Genomic DNA, 25,679 nt, shown 5'->3' on the forward strand with positions numbered 1-25,679 from the left:
CAAGGGACTGTGCTGGTCCTGCTATCAATACCTTTGTTCATAATAAGGGGCCACATGCCGGGGTTAGCCTTGTGTATATCCTGTAATGCTTATAGTTTGGAGGGCACAGTGTTCGTGTATAGGCATTGTTGGGTATATGTGTGGGTGAACACTTTGAAACAGTTCAAGGAGAGCAGAGCCCCACAGTATGTTCCATGGGCCTTTCTGCTCCCACGAAGGAATTCCACCATCAATTTTATCCTCACAGTGGTAAGGTCAAGGTTTTTGCAATTCACCAGCACCAGACTTCTCCATCAACCTAGCAGGCTTTTCTACTGTTTTCGTGGCTGGGGCCGTGGTTCTCAGACACAATTTACAGGACAGCAGGGACAACATACAGCTCAAACCTCCATACTCCGGCAGCTGCAAAACCACTTTAGTGTGTCCTTGTCAGCACATAGCCACCCTTTCAGAGGTACAAGCCAATATTTCCTCTAATGGGTGGCATGCCATCATTTCAAACTGTGGGTCCTCCAAGTTGTCCATCCAGGCTACGTCCTTCCATTTCTTTCTACCCTGCCGCATCTTCACCAGCCATCAGGGCAGCTGACTGAGGACCACCTGTTCGACTTGCAGCGGAAAAACAGTTCCTTTTGGACAAAGATGCTATTGAGTATGTTCCTGCCACAGAAGTAGGAACGGGGTGTTACTCCTTCTACTTCCTTGTGCCCAAGACGGACGGAGGCCCTCTCCTATTTCATAACTTTCCCTTCTCAGCTTCTTCATGTGGAAGGACAAATTCAAGATGCTCATGATAGAGAACTTCATGTCTGCCCTGGACCCTGGAAACTAAATTGTGAGTTCGCTGCTGCATATTCCCATCTCACAGACCCACAGATCCTACCTGCAGTTCATGGAGGACCAGGAGCAATTTCAGTTTTCAGTGCTCCCTTTGGCTTCACTAATGTCTCTCAATGTTCATGAAAGTTCTGGTGGTGGTTGAGGTTGAAGGTTCCAGTCTTCCCCTACCTCAACGACTGTGTGTTGAAGTCAGGGTCACCCACGGAAGTAATCAACCACCTTCAAATGTTTGTGAAACTCCTCATATAGTTGTGGCTCATTTTAAACATGCCAAAGTCACACCTGACGTCTCCGCAAATGCAACTGTTCATCAGAGCTGTTCTAGATTCAGTACTGTTTTGTGTCTTTCCCTTGGAATAGAGAGCCCAGTACATTCAGGCTTTGATCCTGATGTTTCAGCATCGGTCCTGGATCTCAATGCAAATTACTTTGAGGCTCCTGATGTTGTTGGCTCCTCCATCTTGATTGTCAAACATATTGGTGCCACATGCAGGCTCAGCAGTGTGACCCCAAGTCTCAGTGGGCAACCATCAGGTGAATGCATTGGATTGCATCTAGATTTAAGAAGACAGCACAAAATCTGCAGTGATGGCTAGTGGACCGCGATTGGGTCAGTGGCAGGCCCCTCTTATTATCACCGAGAGCTGACCTTGGTCACAGAAACATAACTGCTGGGTTGGGGAAGCCATCTAGGAGAGATGGACATCCGAGACCTCTGGTCCGATCAGTCTGTTGCACCTGAGGGCTGTTTGATTGGGGTTGAAGACCCACTTGCCCACCATCGGAGGAAGGCTGGTGCAGGTGCTCTCAGACAATACCACCACTATGTTGTATTGCAAAAAGCAGGGCAGGGTTGAGTCTTAGGCTCTGTCAGGAGGCTCTGTGCCCCTGGAAGTGACTGAACCACTGTTAAACCTCTCAGCCTTCGGGTGGTCTTCCCCCAAATTTTGTGTCTACTTACCTTCATTTTTCTGCTAAAATGGTTTTTGTTGGCATTAGAACTCTGTGCACTTTACCACTGCTGGTTCTTGTGCTCACTCCCTTAAACATTGTAGAATTGGTTTATACCTTATTGGCATATTTAATTTACTTAAGTCCCCTATAAAGTGGTATACCATATACCTAGGACCTATACATTAAATGCTACTAGTGGGCCTGCAGCACATATTGTACCACCTACTTAAGTAGTCCCTTAAAAGATGTTCCAGGTCTGGCATTGCAGCCTGAAGGTAGTTTTCAACTTTCAATTCAACTTGGTATTATAACCCCCTTGCCAAGTCTCAAACTCCCCTTTAATTGCATATATCACGCCTAAGGTAGACCCTAGGTAATCCATAGGGCCATCTGATGGTAGGATGGGGGGTGGAGAAGGTACAGCCCCAGTTGGAGCTGAATAGGCTGTGCTCCGCTTTCACACAAAGGGCTAGTTACCTCTACATTGTCTACAGCCAGCTTGAAAACAGGGGTGTCAAGAAATTATAAATATTTCAAAGAGAATCCTTTAGATATTTCTCCCAACTTCAAAGAAGGCACTTGATACAAATATAGGACCCTCAGACCTACTCTTCAGTTCACTTTCTAGACTTGAGGAAGGACTCTGAGGACTGCCTGCTGTTGTGGCCTGATGTGTACTCCGCAAGAAGACTGCTTTGCTGCACCTGGAAGGACTGCTTTGCTGCCTCTGGAAGGACTGCTTTGCTGCCTGGTGTTTGTCTTGAAACCTCAGAGGCCAACCCTGCTATTAGAGCCTTGCATATTCATCTGAACCCAGGACTACCAGAAGTAGATCACGGGCTAGTTAGCTGGCCTCCTGTACAGAGGCCATAGGGACATAAACGGTTACCACTATCCTGAACCCTCACCTGAACCCAGCCTAAGTGAGTCATGAACCTCCTAAATGGTGTCCCACCAACCCTGGACCCTTGGTTGTGGTGCTAAAGGTGCTCAGAGAGCAAAAATTCAAAAACTTGAGAGTTAGAAATAGTTTGGCTAAAAACTGCTCAGAGAACCGAAGGACGAATGTGCATCGATATTCGACCTGACTTTGCGGCTGCTCCTGCTATGTTCTTCTCTGCAGTAAATCGCGTTCAGCGGTCCTTCTCCAAGGGGGTATCTGACTTCTTGGAACTGGCACCAGCTACTGCCTCCTGCCTTGCTGGATATGTTTCACTTCCAATAAAGTGACTACGTCCGAACATAGTAATCTTCAACGCGGCTTTGTCCAGCAGCTCCCTGATGACAACGCTCCCTCCTTGGACCACGCTTGCAGCCTCACCTGCTGAATATTACCTTCTCAGAACATTTTGTTCCATAGCAGTCAGCCTTTTTTTCGACTTTGATCCGGTCTCTCATGACTAGATGTCTGCAGTTGGAGTTTTGATCTTTTTGGTGCTAGTTTTTACAAAAAACTTTGAAAATGCAGTTTGTGGGATGCCTAAATTCTTTACACATTGCCTCCAAGTTAAGGCTGAATGCTTTTTGTGCCAAGCTACACAGAGCTAAGTATGGTTAATTTAGTGACTTTTGGTGGTTCACCCGGTCAGTGATTGTGGCTGTTGCTTGACAAGGGCTCACACCCCAGTCAACCAATTACCCAGTTTCCCACAACCACCAAGGAATTTCTCTGGTGGTAAACTACCTGACGGTATATTGAAACGCCAGGGTTGACCAATTCAGCTGCACACACCTAGCGTATCACAGATATTTTGTGGCTGTTGCACCCGAATGTGGTGCAAGGTGTCTAACAGCAATGGAAGCACCCCGGCTCAATCTTTTCACTAGCACTGAGAATGCTTAATACCAGATATTTTGCATTTTCAAGTTCCGAAGACTGCTCTCTGAGACGTATTGTTGTGTTTCTATCTAGGACCCTAATTTGATATTCCCGATTTATGCCCTTATGTGGTTATAATAAACAATATCCTTATAAAGGCATAAGAATCATATCCATATTTAGTAATAGCCCATGCAGTCCAAATACGGCAAGGCTACTCCCCTAGACTCCTAGAAAGTACAACGGTTCTTTAAACAAACCCAGCCTCCAGCAGCCCGGGAAATCTCCCTGCTATTGTTTTGATTTGCACAAGAACTCCTAGAGTCCAGAAAGAACTGTTTGTTCTTAGTGACGTCTTATGTGCAACCTTACGTCAAACCCGGCACCTTTCAGGTATAAATATACCAACGTTGCCTTAAGCAAACACACGGTGGTTTGGAGCAGAGCGGCTATCTACTTACCCGGAAGCCCAGCTGATGCGAGAGCCGAAGGAAGCCGCCCCTCCCTTTTGACGCACTGAGAAAGATGCTGTCTTTTTCTCCAGCCGAGAAAATTCCAGCTCCGGTGTTTCCAGTCACCCTTGCGGGTTGCTGGGATATCGAGTCCTGAGAGAGAGATACAAGACCGCCTACATTCTAATACCAAGGTACGGCGCTGACTAAACCCTTAAGAGAATTCTTGATTCAGATTCCTTGGCAAAAACCAACTTAACTTAAAACTGCAACTTACTTACTCCTTTCCACGTATTAGGCTTAGATCAGGTACACCGGGGTAGGCGTATCTTAGAAGCACCAGTTGAGTACGTTAGTCAATGTTTTTATGTATGTATATATTTTATCCGTTTTAAAGTATCATATGGCTCAGAAACCATATCAATGCTTTTACAGTATTATTTCATAATACTACTTTTACTGTACGCACTTTACTTTACAATACGTATTGCAATTGTGGCAATTAATTTCTCTTGCATGAGAAAGAAGACTGCTCAATAAATAACAACTTTTATTGAACACGCCCGTCTCTCTATTTCTCTGCACTCTGGTGAAACTAAGTATGCACGATTGACTGAGTGAAATAACCGTCTATTGTTTTTACACGACTCTAGAGATACACTCTTTATTCTGAGGGAGCAAAGTTGTCATGTTTATGCGGTTGTCAGAAACTAATCCCTTCTTGTCTAAATCAAGAGAGTTAACTCTTTCCTGAACATTCGAGAAAGTTTCTAGTGACCTCTGAGCTAGCTGGCAAAACTAATTAAGTCTAATATAGTCAGTAGAGACCTAGTCGACCTCAGTCCTACGTCTACACTGCTGTTTATATTATTCCAATGCGCAGAGCCTATTGGGAATATAGGAACTACACTACATGGCGCCCAACGTTTGGTAAGGCGATAATCTAACGCAAGACATTAGAGTAACTCAGTCGTGCTTTTTCACACAGAACCCTTTTTCCCGTAAAAACTCCAAAAGACGTCTGGAATGGGTAAAAGGTTAAAATCCGCCGGAACTTAGTAGGAAGAGATTCCTATGTATAGTTTTTGGTTTAGTCAACGTTGAATGATACAGTGTTCCAAAATATTGTGCACCTAATCTTTGTTTCCTTGAAACTTGATCTGCAACAAAAACCTTTCAGTCAGTAAAATGCCGGAAGGTGATGAAGAAAGAGATGCATTAGCGTCTCCACTGTTAGATGACACGACTCTCCAACAGAATGACCCGAATGCTATAATCATTCCGGTAAATGTAAGAAGAACTATAACTAAAAAACTTATAGAAAATGGAGTATCATCACGAGGTGGTACAGTCATATTTGTGGTAGAGGCCCATGAATATCGGCAGACAGAGGTATTCTACTCATGGATACACTTTCCAGCAGCAAACGCTGTAACACAAGACTTCCACTATTACAAAATAGAGGAACCTCTGGATGAATACGCTCCTTTCGAGGACGTTGAAATCCCACTAACATACCAAGAGCACCTGCTCTGGTTTAAAGGTGCCCTAAAACATCAAAATCATATCACCAGGCTCGGTCCACTAGGTAGACCAGGAGCAACATGGCCGGCACTAGCTAGCTACACACCAGATCCTAACATAGAAAAAATGTAAAGCGAAGAACTTTTAGTTAAACTAAAGGAATTAACAAAGGCATATAGAGAGTTAGTTCAATTGGCAATGGACGACATAACATATCTCCAGAAATTGAAAGAAACAGATATAGCAGAACAACCATTTGAACTTGCCAGAATCATAGAAAAATCCTATGAAGAACTAGGAAGAGATAGTTTGGGTGGGAAACCAGTAAAACCCCAACTAACTGAAAAACCTGAAAAAACATTTATCAAAAATAATCTAAACACTCCAAAAAAGAGTTGGGATGGTAATAAACAATCCACTCCCAGAGAAAAACGATTCCAGTCCAGAGGAAGGTCTCCTCAACGGAGAGAAAGATCTCCGGACCGAGGAAACAAGTCTCCCCAGAGGGAGCCCTCTGAGAAAAGATACAACCTTAGAGATAGGGATAAATTGAGAAAACCTGATAGATATCAAGATATTGATACACGTCCCTCTCGATCTTTTCAGACTTCCTCACAAAAATCGGAAAGAAGAGGACGGTCAGAACACAAGGAAGAGCACGTCAAGTCCAAAGACAAGGAACCTGCTCATCAAAGTAAAAAATTACAATTTCCAAAAAAGAAGGTAGCAAGTATTAGAATAAAACATGCCGAGGACACTGAGGACACAACTGAAAAACGGAGAGTGGGCCCAGACAATGCTAGACAGTGCAGCAGAAGTAACAATAGCTCGCAAGATCCTGATGAATCTTCTGGAGACAGTGGACACAAATGAATACATTGAGGTGCAAACTGCAGACACCAGAGTTAGGAAACCTCATAAATTATACGAAATAACATTACGTATAGAGGGGGACAGGACTAGGAAAGTAAGGGGTCTCTTTTGGGATAACCTTTCGAAGGGCTATGACATCCTGTTAGCTGAGAAAGACTGGCCACCAGAGTTTGTCAGGGAGTGCCCTCATGGCGAAGAAATGATTATGCCTGCCTTCTCTAATCATATTTCAACTCATAAAAAATCCATACATGCTAGAAAATGGGCAGTGGCCCAAGCTCCTGCATTATATAAAAACCATGTAGGATGGGATGAGGATTCTCCTCACCACAAAATCCAGTTAAAAAATCAGCCCACTGCACAAAGGCAGTACCCAGTTAAACAAGAAGCTAAAAAGCAAGTCAGGGAGATCTTAGATCAACTTGAATACCAGGGGGTGATTGAAACATGCACCTCACAAATGAACAATCCTTTGTTTCCTGTCTCCAAGCCAGACGATTCATATCGTCTAGTTTTGGACTACAGACACTTAAACTCCTGTTGCAAAACATTTGCAGTACAAAACTCACATAGTGCAGCACTAATGAATAACATCGTGCGCAAAAAATATAAAACGACATTAGATATCTCTAATGGATTCTTTTGTCAACACATTGCACCTGAAAGCAGGTATTTGACCTCTTTCTTAATAATGGGGTCACATAAACACTTCTGTCGACTCCCACAGGGATTCAAGAATAGCCCAGGATTATTCTCAGCAAGAGTAACAGAGTTACTACAAATATATGATGATGAGGCATTATCCTATGTCGATGACATCTATCTCACAGACGATGACCTGGAGACTCACTTAAAAATAGTGAACACCATAATACTTGGGTTCGCAGCTGAAGGGTACAAATTCCACTTTGAAAAGTCACGAATTGCCCATCTAACTGTCCTGTTTTTAAGATATGAATTATCAAGTGAAGGCAAGAGCCTAGCAGACAACTTCTTAGAGAAGTGTGCTGTACTCCAAGCTCCAAAAACGCTGAAGAACTTACAATCAATACTAGGTTTCCTGAATTTCGGAAGAACATACATTCTAAATTATGCAGAGAGGGTTAAACATCTCTATGAATTGATAAAACCTGATTTCAAACCAATCAATTGGACTCAGAAACACACAGAAATTTTAAGATCATTGCAAACAGACATGTTAGCTAAAACAAAATTGCAAACTCGCGAGAACATACGCAACATTGTAATCCGAGTCATCCCAGGAAGATGCGGATTCACGTACCTGACCTCTAATGAGGGAGAAACGGTACCAATAGCTTACAAATCACACTTGTACACACAAGCTGAAATGAAATTCAGTTCTACTGAAAAAATTCTAATAGCGGTTCAAACTGCTGTAGCAAAAGAAAGAGCCCAAGGCAGGAAGATAACTGTTTTAACAGCAGAATCAGCCCTTGAGGCATTAACAAGCCCACGCAATTTGAATGCTGCGGCATTAGATCCAAAATGGATACAATGGGAAAATTCTCTTGCTGCAGAAGACGTGAAATACTATTTTGACCCGAATATGAAAAAACTAGAAGATCTAGAATATGAAGAAGAATATCCTCTGCCAATCGAAATTCTGCCTCTCGAACAGTACACATGTGTAATCTACATTGACAGATTTGCACAACATTACGATGTGGATAAACAATCCTACAATGTTAAAGGTCGCTGGCGCTTTGGTAAATTCAGACCAATAGTCACCAAAACTGAATCACTCAGAAACTGTTCAGCTCAGCGAGCTGAAATAAGATCTTTAAAGATGGCGCTTGAAAATGCTGATCGTGAATTTCCGACACTAATAGTGTGCGATTCGCATTTCTGCGTCGGGTCTTACAATAATGACTTGCAGAACTGGGTTCAAAACGATTACAAAGATGACACAGGTGCCACAATAAAGCATAAAAAGCTCTGGGAACAAGTAGTTCTTTTGCAGAAAGAACTACGAAAGACTCATGTGATACATACACTGAGTCATCAACGTGATGGCGTTCGCGTTGCAGGGAATTCATTGGCTAACAGAGCCACAGCGGAAGCGGTTCAACCGGCTTCCGTAGCCACAAAAAAGTGTTCTAAAAAACACATAGACGGAGAAACTATGCTGGCGGTAAAGCCTCATTAAAAGGCGATTATGCAGCATTACCTCTCAACTATCCACTCAGTAATACATACATAATTGATGCAAACTCAGTTCCTTTTGCTCAAATCCCTGGAGTGGGGGATAGAGTAATTCCAAACACGAACCGGAGAGTCTTATTGATAGCAGACGCACACATGGGAGAGGGTTTAAGGCACCAAGAGATCGTGAAATCTCTAAAAGAATTACAATCAGAATACTGGTTGCCGGGGATGAGCCTGCAACATTACAAATTTGCAAAGGATTGTCCGGACTGCAACAGAGATCGCAGTCGTGAACTGACCGGAGTATTAGCAGGACACCTTTATTAGAAAGCATCAGGCTATCTATATGCAGAAATCCAGCAGGAGAAATGCGTCCCCATAATATTTAAGACTAGATTCACTTAAAATGTAGACACCAGCGCTCGGCTGACGCCAGAACGTTTATAAAAGATTTGCAAGTCTTTATCGGCACATACGCAATTGGCATGCTACATTTTGACCAGGGTCCTGCGTTTAGCTCTCGGGCTTACAAGGAGGCCATGGCCAGCATGGGCATTGCATTGCGGTACTCTTCTCCATTCCATCCTGAGGGAAATGCGGTAGAGGGAAGAAAAAACTGGGACATAAAACAATCTATAATGGCGAGGGTATTAGGTTTGGGTGATGGGTGGGTCAAACATTTAACAAGTGTCCAACGTAGTCTTAACAATCTGCCAAGAAATTCTCTAAAAGGTCTCACTCCCTACGAACTATTGTTCGGTACTAGAATGCACATTCGGGACTTAGATAGTCACACTTCAGTGGTAGAAGAAAAAGCCTTTGATATCAAAGACCGTTTGGCTGTTTTACAGGACTTAAATGAAACAAAAAGAAGTCTGAGTAATATAAAGTTAAAGCCAACAGCCACTGAAGAAAAAACACCTGTCCCAGCAAGACCTGTCTGGATTCCAAAGATGGGGCATCTAGTCAGAGAAAAGATTGCGGTGAAGAAGGAATTTGGGCCTTCTTACAGAAAAGCAGTACATGTCTTAGCTGTCAGCGGAACAAGATCAGTAGTACTACCGCCCCTTGCTGGTAAAAAGGAGAGAACCGAGTTGTATCCATCGACCTGGTAAAACCACAATCATGTGGCCAATAATAAGTAGTAGGCCCAGTGGACTCCCAAGAAATAGCAGAAGACCACATTTTGCTACAATCCAAGAGGTTCAAACTGAGAGACTAATCACATTTGATAAACCTGCAGTGAATAAAAAAGGACTATGCAACAAAGCCATGGAACTTGTGCCTCTTGAAACCCAAATTGCAACAGTTCGTCAAGAAACACCTGTCTACAATGATGTAGCATCAGACTATGCTAATGAAACAAAGAAAGACCCAAAGGCAATTGAAAATCCTGAAGCAATTCCAACAATTGACAGAACTGCATCTGGCTACGTCATCAATTTCGATGACTTTTCTGAAGATCCAAGCGAGCATGAAGAAACGCCAGCAACAAAAACTTTCAAAGACAAAGTGACTGAACTTTTTCACCAACTAAAAGAAACATATCTGATTTCACCATGGATGAATTTTGGATTGTGTTAGGTGTACTTTTCCTCCTGCTTTGGCTCATCATGGTTTTATGTTTGGGTAGATTTATTGATGGAAAATATAGTACAAGGGACACAGCAAGTCAGAACATCAACTTGGTCCTAAAGCCTCACACATCTTCTCACATCGAGAAAAGAGAACTGTCATCAGTGAACATCACAGCCAATCCAATAGCCGATGGGGTAGCATGGGACAAAACGGATTATGTACGGATTATTGAAATATCTACACCAGTTTAAGGTTTCCTTAAGTGAATTTGTGACACCAAGTACTTTCTCTGACGATTGGGACTTTGAAAACATTAATAATATGATGTCAGATTTAGTAATGTCAGCTAAATTCACAGAACATGATTATTTACAGGGTTCATCAAATTATGAAGAGTTATATTGTTATAATCATTTTGGTGATCACTATTTGCATAAAACTGCACAGCCTAGAAATGTTTTAACTTATAAACAATGGGAACATTGTCCAACTCCGCCAAAAGGCAGCTCAAAAACATTTTATGAGAAATTCCAATACTTATCAGGGTTTACCAACAGTGATCCAGAAACGTTTTATTTTAAAATGTTGAATAAGACAGGAATGAAAACAATGCTGACAAATACTAAATTAATTTATTCTGAAAAGTTTTATGACTAAATGTCTACATTTGGTTTTGAATTTTGGAAAAACAACATTGAAACAAAAACCATCTGGGGTTCAAAAGACTGGCAGGTACAAGGCCTAGAAGCATTATTTAGGGCCTGCATGATAACAGAACAAATAATATTTCTGAATGACAAACTACTTGTCTTGGCCTAGCTAAGATAAAAGACTTAAATAAACTGTCTATTCCCAAGCCCATACCTGATAGTAATAGCACTACAGATGTGGAGATAGACGTATCCCATATTTTACAACAAAACAGAACAAATCCTGATTGGAAAAAATGGTTGATCTGGCCCACAGACACTAATAACTGTCAAGATAGATTCCTGAACAAAACACAGGGGTTAAAACAGAACAGGCCAGGCCCAAGATACTCCCAGAGACAACATCCAGGGATAGTTACAACATACAGTGTAGGGGACTATGCCTCGAATGGCTACAGAAATCAACACTGGCTGAAATTAAGCAACACTTGACTTTACTTAAAGACGGTGCTGACTTGCGTGATTTCATATTGGGACCACGCAGACCGCGTCAAAAACTTTTCATATACACCGGTATATACGCTGCTTACAACGAGGCTTGGAAAGTAACACAAATTGAAACAGCAGAAAAAATACGAGCAATTGATCGTATTAATTTGGAAAAATCACTTTCTGTAGTGGACAATGGGTTAATGACTATCCTCCAGAATATATTCACTGGACAGCATTGTATCATCTGCTATTGATATAATAGAGCAGGACTTGCTAATGTTACAACATAGTCAGTCCCAATTGCGTTCTATTGTACAGCTAGGCTGGACGTTGCAAAATCTGCGTTCAGGCCTCGAGCCATGGCGTCCAATCAACATAACGTCATTATTCTCTATCTTTAACCGTACTGATAAACAAATCAGTTTGGCACAAAAAGGAGCAGACTATACGATTCTGAGCATTGAAAAACTTGAGAGATTACCATTGACAATGTCAGAAAGACCTGTCATTGAATGGATAATACACGAAACAAGGAACAATTACAATTCCGATAACAACTTTCCAGTTTAAATATTGCCAAGAGTATATACCAGCAGGCCTGTATGAAAGGTTGGGTAAAGGATACATCAAATCAACCTGGGATTTACCTTACACACACAAATGTTATAGTGAAGGGAAAAAGAAGGTATTTCTTAATGGTAATAATTGTAAAAAATCACTAAGCGGTACACTTCTGTGTCATGGTATTAACTTGCATGGAGCCTGCGAAGGGTCTTCAAATAACCTTTCATGTCACCTGCATGGCACTCCTGCAAAACAGATAGAGCCATTTTTCAGACAGCTTTCCAACGGCAGTTATGTTCTAATAAGTGACCACAGCTGTTGTGGCATGGTGCCAGGAAAACCCTATCTCGTAACCGTCACTTCCAGGGTCATTTGCTGTATGCAAGTATTGTATCCACACAGCAATCCAGACATGGAGGCTGCGTTATGGCCTTCTTTGAATATCTCTTCTATTCGAATTGATACTTTAAGCAGAATGAAATCCATTCTTTTACAGACAACTGTGCCTTTAACCTCGTCCAAAGAGACGTATGATCTGCAAGTTGCAAGGACAGCGGCAGAGATACATTCCCTATTATCAACAAATTGCCCCGTCCATTTCGTAGAAATGTTAAGTCAAATCTTAAACATGTCTGATACCAGTGGCATCGCATATGTATTTAAGACAGTTTTTTCGGGACTGGTAGCACCCTTTGTAACAGTTCTGGGCATTTTCCCGAATTTTGTCCATTCGTTATTTGGCGGCCTGCCTCTTCTTTTGGGACTCGTAGCAGGAATTTTATTTTTGATACTTCTGCTCCGATATGGCAAGCCAAGCCACAGACAAGACTCCAGCAACGATGGGAGAAACGATCCTAGCTATACGCTACCGGTACCGAATCACTAAAGTCCTCGGATTAGCCCGGCTAAGAGGTCTGAGTACTACCTGGTTTCTTTCATTCAGACCAATCTGGCAAGATTGCATCTTACCTGTGCTTCGATGTATGCTATGCGGAGAAGAATGCGTGTTGGACGTCTGTCTTACACTACCATCAGCAGTACCAATGGATATAGATACCTTGCTAGGTCCGGTAACGACTCATGCATCGTGTTGTCCCCAGCGGCTACCTATTCTGATGATGGCATTCGTTGAGACTTCACCACTACGAGTAGGTGGCAGTGGAGTACGAGATGAAAGCAGCACCACACAGGTACAACCTTCTGTGAGCATTGCTGATCCTGACATTGATGATAGCAATCATTCTCACATATGCACAATTTCGGCATTTTCGAACTTGGTCGAACTTTCACCTGATGTTGTAGACCAATTTTTTGCAAGCCTGTCTGATATGATGTTCTCCCCTGAACAACGAGAATAACTTTTAAAATAACGAGCACACAGCGTTCCCTGAACTCTGAATTCGGCCTTCAGTTTTGATAAACAAAAGCTACTGAAAACATTTGGAACTATTTTTTCCCCTGAAAGCCAAATTATTTTTTTCACTTCCAAAATATTTACCTTTTTTCTGGCACATGGTACTCTGCTTAAAGTAGAACTATTCTTAGAGAACAGAGCTTCTATTTTTAGGATAACTAGAGACAATATTTTACCTCAGCCTCTAGCACATGTACAGCATTTGTATAAATATGTGATGAAATGGTCTCGACCTTCTTTTCTGTATTCAGAGCCATTTCATGTGTAATTTTCGCAATTCATTCAGCTGATATATATATGCATTTAACTGAATGATAACACTGCTTGAAAAGCGTACAGTACCAATACTCATTTTTCGTGTATTTACCATATACCATTTCAAATGCGAATTATGTATTTTGGGGTGGGTTGGAAAACACACATGCATCGTTATATGTTTACTATTGCTTAGATTTAGTAATGATGGACATTAGTACGTGGAGTGGGTGTTGTGTTTCTATCTAGGACCCAAATTTGATATTCCCGATTTATGCCCTTATGGGGTTATAATAAACAATATCCTTATAAAGGCATAAGAATCATATCCATATTTAGTAATAGCCCATGCAGTCCAAATACGGCAAGGCTACTCCCCTAGACTCCTAGAAAGTACAACGCGTTCTTTAAACAAACCAAGCCTCCAGCAGCCCGGGAAATCCCCCTGCTATTGTTTTGATTTGCACAAGAACTCCTAGAGTCCAGAAAGAACTGTTAGTTCTTAGTGACGTCTTATGTCCAACTTTACGTCAAACCCGGCACCTTTCAGGTATAAATATACCAACGTTGCCTTAAGCAAACACACGGTGGTTTGGAGCAGAGCGGCTATCTACTTGCCCGGAAGCCCAGCTGATGCGAGAGCCGAAGGAAGCCGCCCCTCCCTTTTGACGCACTGAGGAAGACGCTGTCTTTTTCTCCAGCCGAGAAAATTCCAGCTCCGGTGTTTCCAGTCACCCTTGCGGGTTGCTGGGATATCGAGTCCTGAGAGAGAGATACAAGACCTCCTACATTCTAATACCAAGGTATGGAGCTGACTAAACCCTTAAGAGAATTCTTGATTCAGATTCCTTGGCAAAAACCAACTTAACTTAAAACTGCAACTTACTTACTCCTTCCCACGTATTAGGCTTAGGTCAGGTACACCGGGGTAGGCGTATCTTAGAAGCACCAGTTGAGTACGTTAGTCAATGTTTTTATGTATGTATATATTTTATCCGTTTTAAAGTATCATATGGCTCAGAAACCATATCAATGCTTTTACAGTATTATTTCATAATACTACTTTTACTGTACGCACTTTACTTTACAACAAGTATTGCAATTGTGGCAATTCATTTCTCTTGCATGAGAAAGAAGACTGCTCAATAAATAACAACGTTTATTGAAAACGCCCGTCTCTCTATTTCTCTGCACTCTGGTGAAACTAAGTATGCACGATTGACTGAGTGAAATAACCGTCTATTGTTTTCACACGACTCTAGAGATACACTCTTTATTCTGAGGGAGCAAAGTTGTCATGTTTATGCGGTTGTCAGAAACCAATCCCTTCTTGTCTAAATCAAGAGAGTTAACTCTTTCCTGAACATTCGAGAAAGTTTCTAGTGACCTCTAAGCTAGCTGGCAAAACTAATTAAGTCTAATATAGTCAGTAGAGACCTAGTCGACCTCAGTCCTACGTCTACACTGCTGTTTATATTATTCCAATGCGCAGAGCCTATTGGGAATATAGGAACTACACTACAGTATTGCGCCTAGAGTGGAGGTCAGGAGTCCTATATGGTTTATCACTGTAAACTCTCCTGTACTGAATTGTGAAGAATACCAGAAAATACCAAGCTCTAGCCATCCTAGTGGCATCACATTGGGCAAGGAGAGTGTGGTACCCTGAGCTCCCAGGTATAAGTCTCTGTCCTAAGTCAGGCCTCTGTTTTAGGAGGAGGATCTTCTGTCGCAGCAGTAGGGCAGGGTCCTGCACCAAGGCCTATGCGATATTGATCTACATGCTTGGAGATTGAGTGACAGCAGTTGACTCTATTAAGTCTTCCTTCTGAAGTAGTTGTCATTCTGACAGCCAGGAGTCTGCCCATAAAGATTAGAATACTCCTGCCCTCGGGACACGTTGGTGGTTTGGTGTGGTACTAGGCTGATTGACGCACTTCAGGCCAAACTATTTGAAGTGTTGGTCTTTGTGGTTTGCTAGTTCAGAAAAGTTTTGCTTTAGGCACAGTTCAGGGTTAATTTTCTGTTCTTGCTGACAATTTTGTGGTTGCTGGACCAGCCTTCATTATTCAAATCTCTTATTGTGAGGATTTTTTTGAAAGGGCCACAACATTTGTTTCCGCCCACACCCTTAATTCAACCCCACTGGAACCTCAATCATGTTTCTAATGTTTACTTCTTTTGAACAGCCTACTCCATGCCGCAGGGCCTAACTCCTTAGCTTTCTAAAATTCATCAGGACTTCGTCACAAAAGGATTACTAAACGGGGAATATATAGAAATTGTATTTAATCCAGATTCGAACATAGCCCTTACTCGTATGTATACTATATACATAAAACCTTATATAAACAACATGTAGTCAGTTATGAGTTTCAAATAATAGAACCAGTCATGAAAACCGGGATAATCTCCATTATGATGCATGCTCATGCAAATGAGTGTGTGCGGTTCCTAGAACCAAAATAATAAAAAGAATTTAAAATATGTCTACTCTATTCATGCATATGTCTATTCACATCAATTATCAATGATACCTGCAGGACACAACTATAGGATGTCAAAAGTGTCATCAAGTTATTTTAGTCACAAGTGTGATTAGTGCTAACAAACTAGTCTGATGGTCCCTATTACTGTATACTTATCCTTATCTACATAGCTAATTATGTTAATCTGTCTGTACATATAATAACATAAATAATTACCTCTACTAATCACTCCTGTAATGATGATAGTCGGCACATCCCATGTCTTCGCAAGACATTATTGCCTAGATTTCAGTCATCAACTAAGACAATAGTGGGTCATGCTTCGGTATGCAATGTTTTCTATGCAAGGAAGTCTCATTTCCACCTTTAGTCTGCATTGTAATCATAATTTGAGCGTCTGAATCTGTAAAAGATCCAGTGCTGTAGAAGAAATAATTGCTTACCTCTAACTGTTGTTCTGCAGCATTAGTTTCTTTCATAAATTCACGTGTCCGCTCTCCTCGATGTTCATAAGGTTGCTTCATACTTGTGAACAACCTAAGAAAATCTGCCAGTTGAGGCCTCTGAGGAAAAATCAAACCGAGCCCCTTCACCTCCACCCACGGTATTGGCTGGATTTCGGGTCATTTAATGATGTAGATGGGTTAGTTGTGCTCTCAGTATGGTGTTTAATTCGTTTTTAATGTAATTTGTTGTATTGAAATACTTCTGTGTTAACATTGAACTGCAAAGGGTTCGCAGACTGATGTCAGCGAATAAATCAAGCCATGTGAATCTATGAAAGATACCAATGCTGCCCAGCTTTTAGTTACAGGTAAGTATATTTTCTTAAAGTGTATGCATGCATCTGCACATATACTATGTATTAATACGTTTGTTCCAAATAACATGTTTTATTGGGCCACATATATTTTAACTTCTGTGCCATAAAAATATATATATTTCAAGTAAAGAATACATTGATTTCGCTATGTAAAAGCATATAACAATGGTAAAATTGAAGGGAAAAATTGGTGTTGTTAAGTTAGCATATTTCATGTATAACTTTTTCTGTACTAAGACATTGCATTTTATATTTATCTGACACTCAATACGACTTTGTATGTCCTTGTTTGACATTGTATGTTTAGAATTTTATTAATGGCTGTTTGTTATGTGATTAATATGGACAGTGTATTGAATCTACAATAAACATTTTAAGTTATGAAAAAAGGTATTATGGTTTAATGTACTTATAGGTGTTTTCTGAATCTGCCAAATGTATATATTTTCTTCAACGCTTTGAAATGTATTTATATTTTTCAGATTCTAGTTCGCAAATTGTTCAAGGACCTAACAGTTGAAAGTCTTACACCTTCATCTTTAACCCTTATGCATTCATCTCCAGCTTCAAGCAACGTCAGTGACATCCGCATGAGCCCAATGGAGATAAGTACATTCCGAATTAGACTTAGATGATCCCGGCTTTAAACAACAGTTCCGTCCCCCATGGCAGTCTTGCAATAAAGAAGCACATTGTTTGCAGTTTCCAGAAACGGACATTTTTTGATTGTCCTTAAGAATAATGCCAAAAAGCCATGCTGCAAAGTATTTGTTGTAACACAAAATACCGAGAACGTTGAGTTACGATGGGAAGAGAACGGATTTATAAGACTTTCCCGTCTCAGTAACAGTTCAAATCTCAGGTTAAAGATGATTCCTTGGTCCTGTGGCTTTTTTATGAAGTTTGTTTTATTGTTTTCCCTTTAATTTATAGAAATACAACGGAATTTATTCATTCCCTTTTACATCTTGAAGTGAAGCACTTGGAGAATAGCTAACGGCCAAATACTTTTGCACATTCAGGCAAATGAGTGGAATACCATCACATTCCATGCTGTGAGAAATGAGTCCTGTGCTCGAGCAAGGATCATTTTGGACATTTACCTTAAAACGTGAACAGCAGCATTTCTCCAATCATCGAAACCAATGGAAATTCTAAGGAGATGTGTTTTGCCATTTGGAATAATGGGTTTTGTGCAATGACGATATTTCTTGTAAAATAGGATCACATGCTATCCGGAGTATATGTGGCCCTACAAAGCTGCAATAATAGGTGATGCTTGTGTTTTTTTTTACGGTGGAGCGTTTCTTAATCCAAAATATTCATACTGAGTTCAATGTGCCTTATTTTTGTATACCTCTTTGCTACTGTATCGGGTGGTTGTTTTTCTGTGAGTGAGTGTTTTTATAAACCGTTGATCTGCAGCATCTACATAGCAATGCGAACAGCAGTGATGTTCTAAAACAAATCTTCCTACACCAAATGTGTGCTAAAAGTACAAAAAAATCATTGTGGCTTTTTGAATGTTGCCCTTTTCTGTACCCTGTCACGAAAATGTAATCATGGAGGTGCAACATATTATTGCAACTTAATGTTAACTGCTGCCAAGGAACCTGCCAAGTGCTGCACAATCCCGTCTACCATGTCACGGGATATGTATTCATATTTTACAAACTGGAATGGGCTGTGAGCTATTGCTGAAACAGATGTGCCTAAAATGTGCAACAATTTTGTAGAACCCAAATGGTCTCTGTGTGTATACTCTGTCGGGTTTGTCTCGTCAGGCGCTTAATTATGCCTTTTTTTTGTTGATTACAGCTGTGGGACCATACGGGATTCATTACAGCATAACTAATTGTTTCATATTCCAATATCATCACAGATGCTGAATCGTCAATACTTTCATACCGTAATAACCTGTTTTGCCTACAGCGATACAGATGTGTCCTCAAAAGATTTTGGGGATTTTTACTACGCTGATTATACTGAAAGATTATACTGCTGTGCGGCAGAGGGATTATTCAAAAAGTGAATATTTTGAAAATTGTATGCTAATTGCACAGTGTTCTGATAAAATAGTTGGAAATTAGAGCCATCTTTGTGCATAATATATTATATTTCATTCTTGCAGTTGCCTTTTCAGTGAGGTCCCAGTAGTGCCATTGAACTGCACTGCATTTCGCTTATAGGGACCAGTCTTTCTGACGTAACTTTAACAGGTATAACCCACTTCCCTCCATTCCTTTAATCCAATCCTTACTGCGTACAGCAAGCAGAGCTGTGCACGGTCATGTATTTTCTGATTATTATCAAAGATCATTGCTGCAGGCAACAATGCTATCTGTTGGCTAATGCCACTAAGTTACTTTTGCAGGGGGAATCGTGCATTGACGCAAATTTGTGACCACAAAATCTCAAGCCTTTAACAGTCTCATATTTGACCCCTTAGAATTTCCACTGGAGAACAATCAATTTGAGGTCTTATTAATAGCATTGGAAAAAAAGTGACTTGCATTTTCATAGAATACTGCCAATACTTTTTGCTGCCTGTAAGCTAGCAGTGGTCCAATAAGGCTGTGCTTGCTAAGTCATGGAATTTCGTTCACTCGGTTTCTCTGAATATGTGATTGAATATCTTTGCTTAAATTTCATAACTTAAGTTGTGCCAGTTTTTAATGCAGTCCTTTCAGTGACCATGGTCGAAGTCTGACCCCTGTCCGTCTCACCTAAGGTAAACTGTTGTGATTCAGAATAAGTAACTGTTTCCACCTACCTTAAAGCAATACCTGGTAGTTTTGAAAAGAGTAATATGAAGTGGCTTATATTTAGTGGCTCAACTTGCTCTCTCAGGTGACTGAATTACTTGACTAATCTCAAAAAGGCAGCAAACTGTAGGAAGTAGACTGTTTGCTTCCATTATCTGCTAATTCCACCTCTGCAGAGACCTGGTAAGAGTGGAACACCTTCTAGCGTTAAATGAGGCCTTTACATTGTACTGTATGCTGAGATTTCAACGATTCTCATGGAAATAAACTGTGTGCACCATGCTAATAGCCTGAGATTTTTGGTATAAATGCTTGCTTACATGTAAGTTATTGTTTAAATTAGGCCGTAGGTACAAAATGACACACAGAATTTCATCACTTTTGAAACAGTACCAAAAATATTAGTTACTCTTGATAGCAGTTTCTTTTCATGCATCTTTTTATATTGGTGATTAACAATACTTGGTTCCATTCTGGCAAAAAGCGAGTATTTAAAGGCAGGGGCGGCTCCTCCACTAAGGTGGAGGAGCATCTCCCCACTGCTATCAGAGCAGAGTCGTTATCATTTTATTTTTTGTAGATACAGGGCTGGGTTAGGGCAGGGCTGATGGCACAGGGGGAGGAGTTGTTTGCACACCTAAGTGCACATGACTGTTTGGCTGGGCCTCATGGGCCAAACAAACAGTCATGTGCACTTTGCATGTTCCTCACCAGGCTGTATTACACAGCCTGGTGAGGAACATGCAAAGCCTCCCAGTCCCCGTCTGAGGGCCGATCCACGGCGCTCAGACCAATTACAATGCCACTACTGTTTGAAGGTTTTGCAGGCCTACTGTATAACTTGAATGTTTTTTGCCAGAATCTGGCCTGTTGTAATCATTGCTGTCGTTGCTGATTTAGCTGCACATTAGTTATTCTTTTTGTAGTCATTGTTTTCTACACTTCGGCATCCTCTGATATGTTTGACAATAAAAAAGTATAAAAGAGGAGATCAAATTCTTCTAGCGCGACAAAGTATATGCAAGAACATTTCTGGCAAGCTCGTTAAAAACGTCCATTTCATAATGTGAATTTATTCTTCCGAGTATCGTCGCTGTGCCCAAATTCTCATTGCCAATAGTACATTTCCCAAAAATGCGACTACAACCAATTCACTTAGTCATCAGGCGATTATAAGTCTAGTGATATTTTGTGATTTTTTTTTCTGCAAAGATTGTGAAATATTATAGTTTTTCAGTTTACAAGAGAAGGTTTTTTTGCGACCATATGCCTATTCAGTGTATTTTCATCCTTAAAGAATTGTTTTCAGTTTTTGAGGAAAGATATGTGTGCTGCTGTAAGAAAACAAGGCATTTCTTTTGCATCAAACATCTGGTATACAATTGTTGCACTAGAAATACTGTCATCCTTGATCTTTTTCCCATGTTTGAAAGGTATTTCTTGTGATTTATACATTCCCTTGTACAGAAGCCCAAACAGTGTCTCTTAAATGAAAATTATTAAATTGGAGGTTTTTTAATATCTTATATTTGAAGGTATATATTTTTGAATGGGTGGGGATAATATAACATTGTAAAAATGATCTCTAATTAAATAATAAAAGATAATTTGAAATGCTACAGTGTGCTATGTAATAGTTTTTTGGGGTGAAGGGATTTCCTATTAACAATTTGTCACAACAACTTACAGTGCAGTGATTGCATTTCAGGTCGCTTTTCTTATCTCAATGAACTATAAAAATGCAAATGATACGTCGGGGGATCTTCACGGATATTTACGAATGCAAAATATCTCCACCTCCATGTTGGAATTAAGGAACACTTTTACAAATTAAATATCTCTCTACCTTTCTAACTCCACATGATTCGCCTCCCTGTGTCAAACCTAAGGATAGCTTTGGGCATTCACTACATGTTTCGTTATTCTGTTTATTAGAGCAAGAAAAATTAAATACAACTGAAGATTGGAGTACTGCTTCAAAGAGCAAAGACACACTATTTGTGCCTGCAAGTGTACTGTGCTTTCCCAGATGGCACAGCTTTGGCGGTTTACTCTCTTCATATTTGGTCTCTTTTGAGAGGGGATCTCTGCTTTGCCCATTTCATGTTGGATTTTCTTGTCAGTGCGTTTCTTCTGTCAACAATCAGTCAATTAATCAAGGTTTTGTGGCGCGAACTACTCCCCCGTGAGGATCTCAAGGCGCTGGGGGGCGCAAGGGAGGGAGCAGCTAAGTTGGGGGTCATTCGAAGAGCAAGGTCTTGAGGTTCTTTCTGAATTGGTGCAGTGTCAGGCTTCGTCAGAGGTGCAGGAGGAGTTTGTTCCAGGTCCTGGCTGCGAGGTAGGAGAAAGATCTTCCACCTGCTCTGGTCCTGTAGAAGCGTGGGATGGGGGCTAGGGCGAGGTCGGCTGAGCAGAGGTTTCTCTTGGGGGAGTGGAAGGAGATTCGGTCGTTGAGGTATTGGGGACCGGTGTTGTGGAAGCTTTGGAGGTGTCTGTGAGCAACTTGAATGTTATTCTTCTATCAACGGGGAGCCAGTGGAGGTCGAAGGGTGTTGGGTGATGTGGTCGTGTCATGGGGTGTTGAGGATAAATCTGGCTAAAGCATTCTAGACGGTCTGGATATTGTGGAGACATTTTTTGTTGATTTATGCATAGAGAGCGTTGCCGTAGTTCAGTCAGCTGGTGATGAGTGCGTGGGTGACTGTTTTCTTGGAGTCGGGGGGGGTCCACTTCAATGTCTTGCGAAGCATGCAGAGGGTGTTGCAGCATGCGGAGGATAGGGCGTTGATCTGACGATTCATGGTGACGGAAGAGTGGAGTATGATGCCAAGGTTGTGTGCATGGTCCGTTGGGGTGGGTGGGTTTCCAAGGGCTACCAGGTGTGTTCCCATGCGGATGGGGTGGAGCTGAGGATGAGGACTTATGTTTTCTCCGAGTTAAGCTTCAGGCAGATGTTGCTCATCCAGGTCGCAACGGCTTTCATTCCTTCTTGGAAGTTGCGCCTGGTGATGTCGGGTTCCTTGGTGAAGGAAAGGATGAGCTGGGTGTCATGGGCGTAGGAGACGACTTTGAGCCCATGGTTTCTGGCAATGGTTACGAGGAGGTCGCTGTAGACGTTGAAGAGTGTGGGGCTGAGGGAGGATCCTTGGGGTACTTCACATCTGCTCTCTGTCGGTTCTGAGAGGAAGGGCGGGTGTCTTATTCTCTGTGTTCTGCCTGAGAGGAAAGATCGTATCCAGTCTAAGGCGTTTCCTTGGATGCCGGCGTCGTGCAGTCTGGTGGCTAGTGTGCAGAGGGAGATGGGGTCGAAGGCTGCAGATAAGTCGAGGAGAAGGAGGGCTGCTGTGTGGCCTTGGTCAAGGACGGCACGGATATCGTCAGTGGCAGCGTGGAGGGCGGTCTCGGTGCTGCGGTTGCTGTGGAATTCTGATTGAGAGGTGTCTAGGATGCTGTTGGTTTCAATGAAGTGTGCTAGCTCGGTATTGACGGACTTTTCGGTGACTTTGGTGGCACAAGGAAACAGTGAGCTCTTGAGGTCTGTCTGGTCTGCAGAGGGCTTCTTTAGAAGGGGGTTGATTTCAACTTGCTTCTAGTTGTCGAGGAATGTGACGGTCCCGAGGGATTAGTTGATAGGCGTAGCTTGGGTGTGATGGCAGTGGCAGTCCTGTGGAAGATGTGTTGGGTGCAGGGGTCAGAAGGTGCTCCAGAGTGGATACTCTTCATCACCTTTAAGGTGTCTTCTGTAGTGAGAGGGGTCCAGATGAGAAGGGTCTGTTGGATGACGTTGTTGGGGGTGGGAGTTTAGGCGGTGTGGTGGTCTTGGTCATCGAAGTTGTCATATAGTGTCTTGATCTAGAGGTGAAAGAAGGAGCTGAGTTTGTTGCAGAGGTCTTGGGAGGGAGAGCTGTAGGTTGTTTTGCTGTTGCGTTTTGCGAATTCCTGTATGATGGCGAAGAGTTCCTTGGAGTTGTGGGCGTTGTAGAGGATTCTGTCTTGGATGAAGTTTTTCTTTGTTGATTTGATGAGTTGGTGGTGTGCTGCGATGGCTGTTTTGTAGGTGGAGCGTGCTTCCGGGGTTTTGCTGTTTCTCCACGTCTTCTCCAGTCGTCGACAGCAGCGCTTGGATTCTCGGAGATCCGTTGTGAACCAGTTGGCTTATCGTGTGGTGTTCTGGAGGGGGGCGAGAGAGTTGGCGTGTCCTGCTGTGTGAGTTGGGGGGAGCCAAGTTGCTTCAGTCCTATGTTGGTCATGTACTCCAGGAGGGCGAGGGTGTTGGAATTGCTGTGGTTGTCCAGGTTGAAGTTCGGGTCTTTGAGTAGTCTGTAGTCTATAGAGGTGAGGGCGTGGGGTGCGATGTGGTTGGCGATGACGTTGATGAAGGGGGTGCGGGTCCAGGAGGTCTCTAGGCGAGTGTGCCGCGGAGCGTCTTTCTGGGGTAGGACTGGATCTGGAGGTTGACGTGTTCCATGAGGGGGGTGAAGGGTCGTCCGAGTTGGTGGTTGTGAGTTGGAGGGGCCTTTTGTGGATGATGGCGAGGCCTCCTCCTGGGGGGTTGGGGCGATCTTTTCTCAGGATCTTGTATCCGTTGGGGATGGCAGTTGCAATGTCAGGTGCCGAGCAGGCATTAGTCCAGGTCTCTGTGATGATGACGATGTCTGGCTTGTGAGTGTTGAGGAGATCCCATATTTGTACGGTGTGTCTGTGCAGGGAGCATACGTTGAGGTGGATGCACGTTGAGGAGGATGCAGCTCAGCCTTAATTATTTCTGTAGTCAATTTTATGGGGGAAAAAATCTCCAAAAGCCTGAAAGTTAAACAGAAGTGGTATGCCTTATCTTCCAGAAGTCTTTGTAGAAGGGAGCAGTCCACTGATCTTGTCAGTGGACTGCTCCCTTCCCTCCACAGCTCCACCGGGTACTTCTGCCCCCGTAGCTGCTGACCATCTGGTAAGTGGTTTGAGGTACTCCTCCACCCACAGGCATTTCATCCCTGGTGGTCCAGTGGGGAACTTCTCTGCTCTGTTGCTGCTCTGCCCTCTGTCACTCTTCCTTCTACCTTTCTTTTTCCTTCCTTTCTCTTGCTTGCTTTTTCTGCACTGTTTTCACTTTCTCCTATTTCTTTTTTGTGTCTTTTCCCGTGTCCCTGCTGCTCGTCCCTTGTGGCCTGCCCCCCTATAGTGCTGATTCCTGCTTTCCTGCCTCCCAGCTGTCCGGCGATACCCCTCACATTACTCACGGCTGCCACTGCGCAGTGAAGGTGCAATTCACTGATCTTTTCATTGGAGTCCTCCCTTCCCTCCACTGCTCAGCCTGTTAGCTGCGGCCCGGTAGCTGCTGCTACTGACCCTCTGGTCAGTAGTTCAGCCCTCTGCCACCCGCAGGCACCCGCTTGCTCCTCATCCATGGTGGTCCAGTGCGGAGCTTGGCTGCTCTGCCCTCTGTTTCTGCCTTTCTTTTTCCTTCCTTTCTCTTGCTTGCTTTTTTCTTACTGTTTTCACTTTCTCCTCTCTCCTTTTTGCACCTTTTCACGTGTCCCTGCTCGCCCCTTTGGCCCTGCCTCCCTCCAGCGCCGATTTCCGCTTTCTCGCCTCACAGCTGTCCAGCTCTCCCCCTCACACTACTTATGGCAGCCACTGTGTGGCCGTGCACCCTGGCATGCCAAAGGCAAGCCCATCTACGCCCGTCCGTGTCTGGACCGTGCCCAGCACCCAGACCCTGGTTCTTGGACCATTCACCAATACGACGCAAGTGCCCTCCATGCACTTAAAACCGGACGCCACACTGCCTGCCTCGGGGCATCGCTGATGGACACCCAAGGCTCGTTTTCCTGCCGATACTGTGCCTGCTGCACCTATGCCTCCCCGCCCACCGCACAACCGACAAAAACTGGACCTGACTGCCTCAAATACATCCTGCTCAACACACGCTCCTTCCAAAAACATGCCATGGAGATCTGCGACTTAACATTGCCTTCCTCATGGAAACGTGAATGAACTCCACTTCCACCCTGGACATCGCCACCG

At 42.7% G+C, this 25,679-nt stretch overlaps 1 protein-coding gene across 1 annotated transcript in view; it reads left to right on the forward strand.

Moving 5' to 3' along the window:
• Positions 1-21,277, forward strand: part of MAN2A1 (mannosidase alpha class 2A member 1) — a 1,212,885-nt gene extending 1,191,608 nt beyond the window's left edge. Inside the window, exon 22 of the mRNA XM_078675492.1 lies at positions 17,376-21,277. Within this exon, the coding sequence (XP_078531618.1) occupies positions 17,376-17,528 (153 nt within the window). The 3' untranslated portion in view covers positions 17,529-21,277. The remainder of the gene's footprint in view (positions 1-17,375) is intronic.
• Positions 21,278-25,679: the final 4,402 nt, after the last annotated feature.

Source organism: Lissotriton helveticus, chromosome 2_1, assembly GCF_964261635.1.
Source record: "Lissotriton helveticus chromosome 2_1, aLisHel1.1, whole genome shotgun sequence".
Classification (NCBI taxonomy): Eukaryota; Metazoa; Chordata; class Amphibia; order Caudata; family Salamandridae; genus Lissotriton; species Lissotriton helveticus.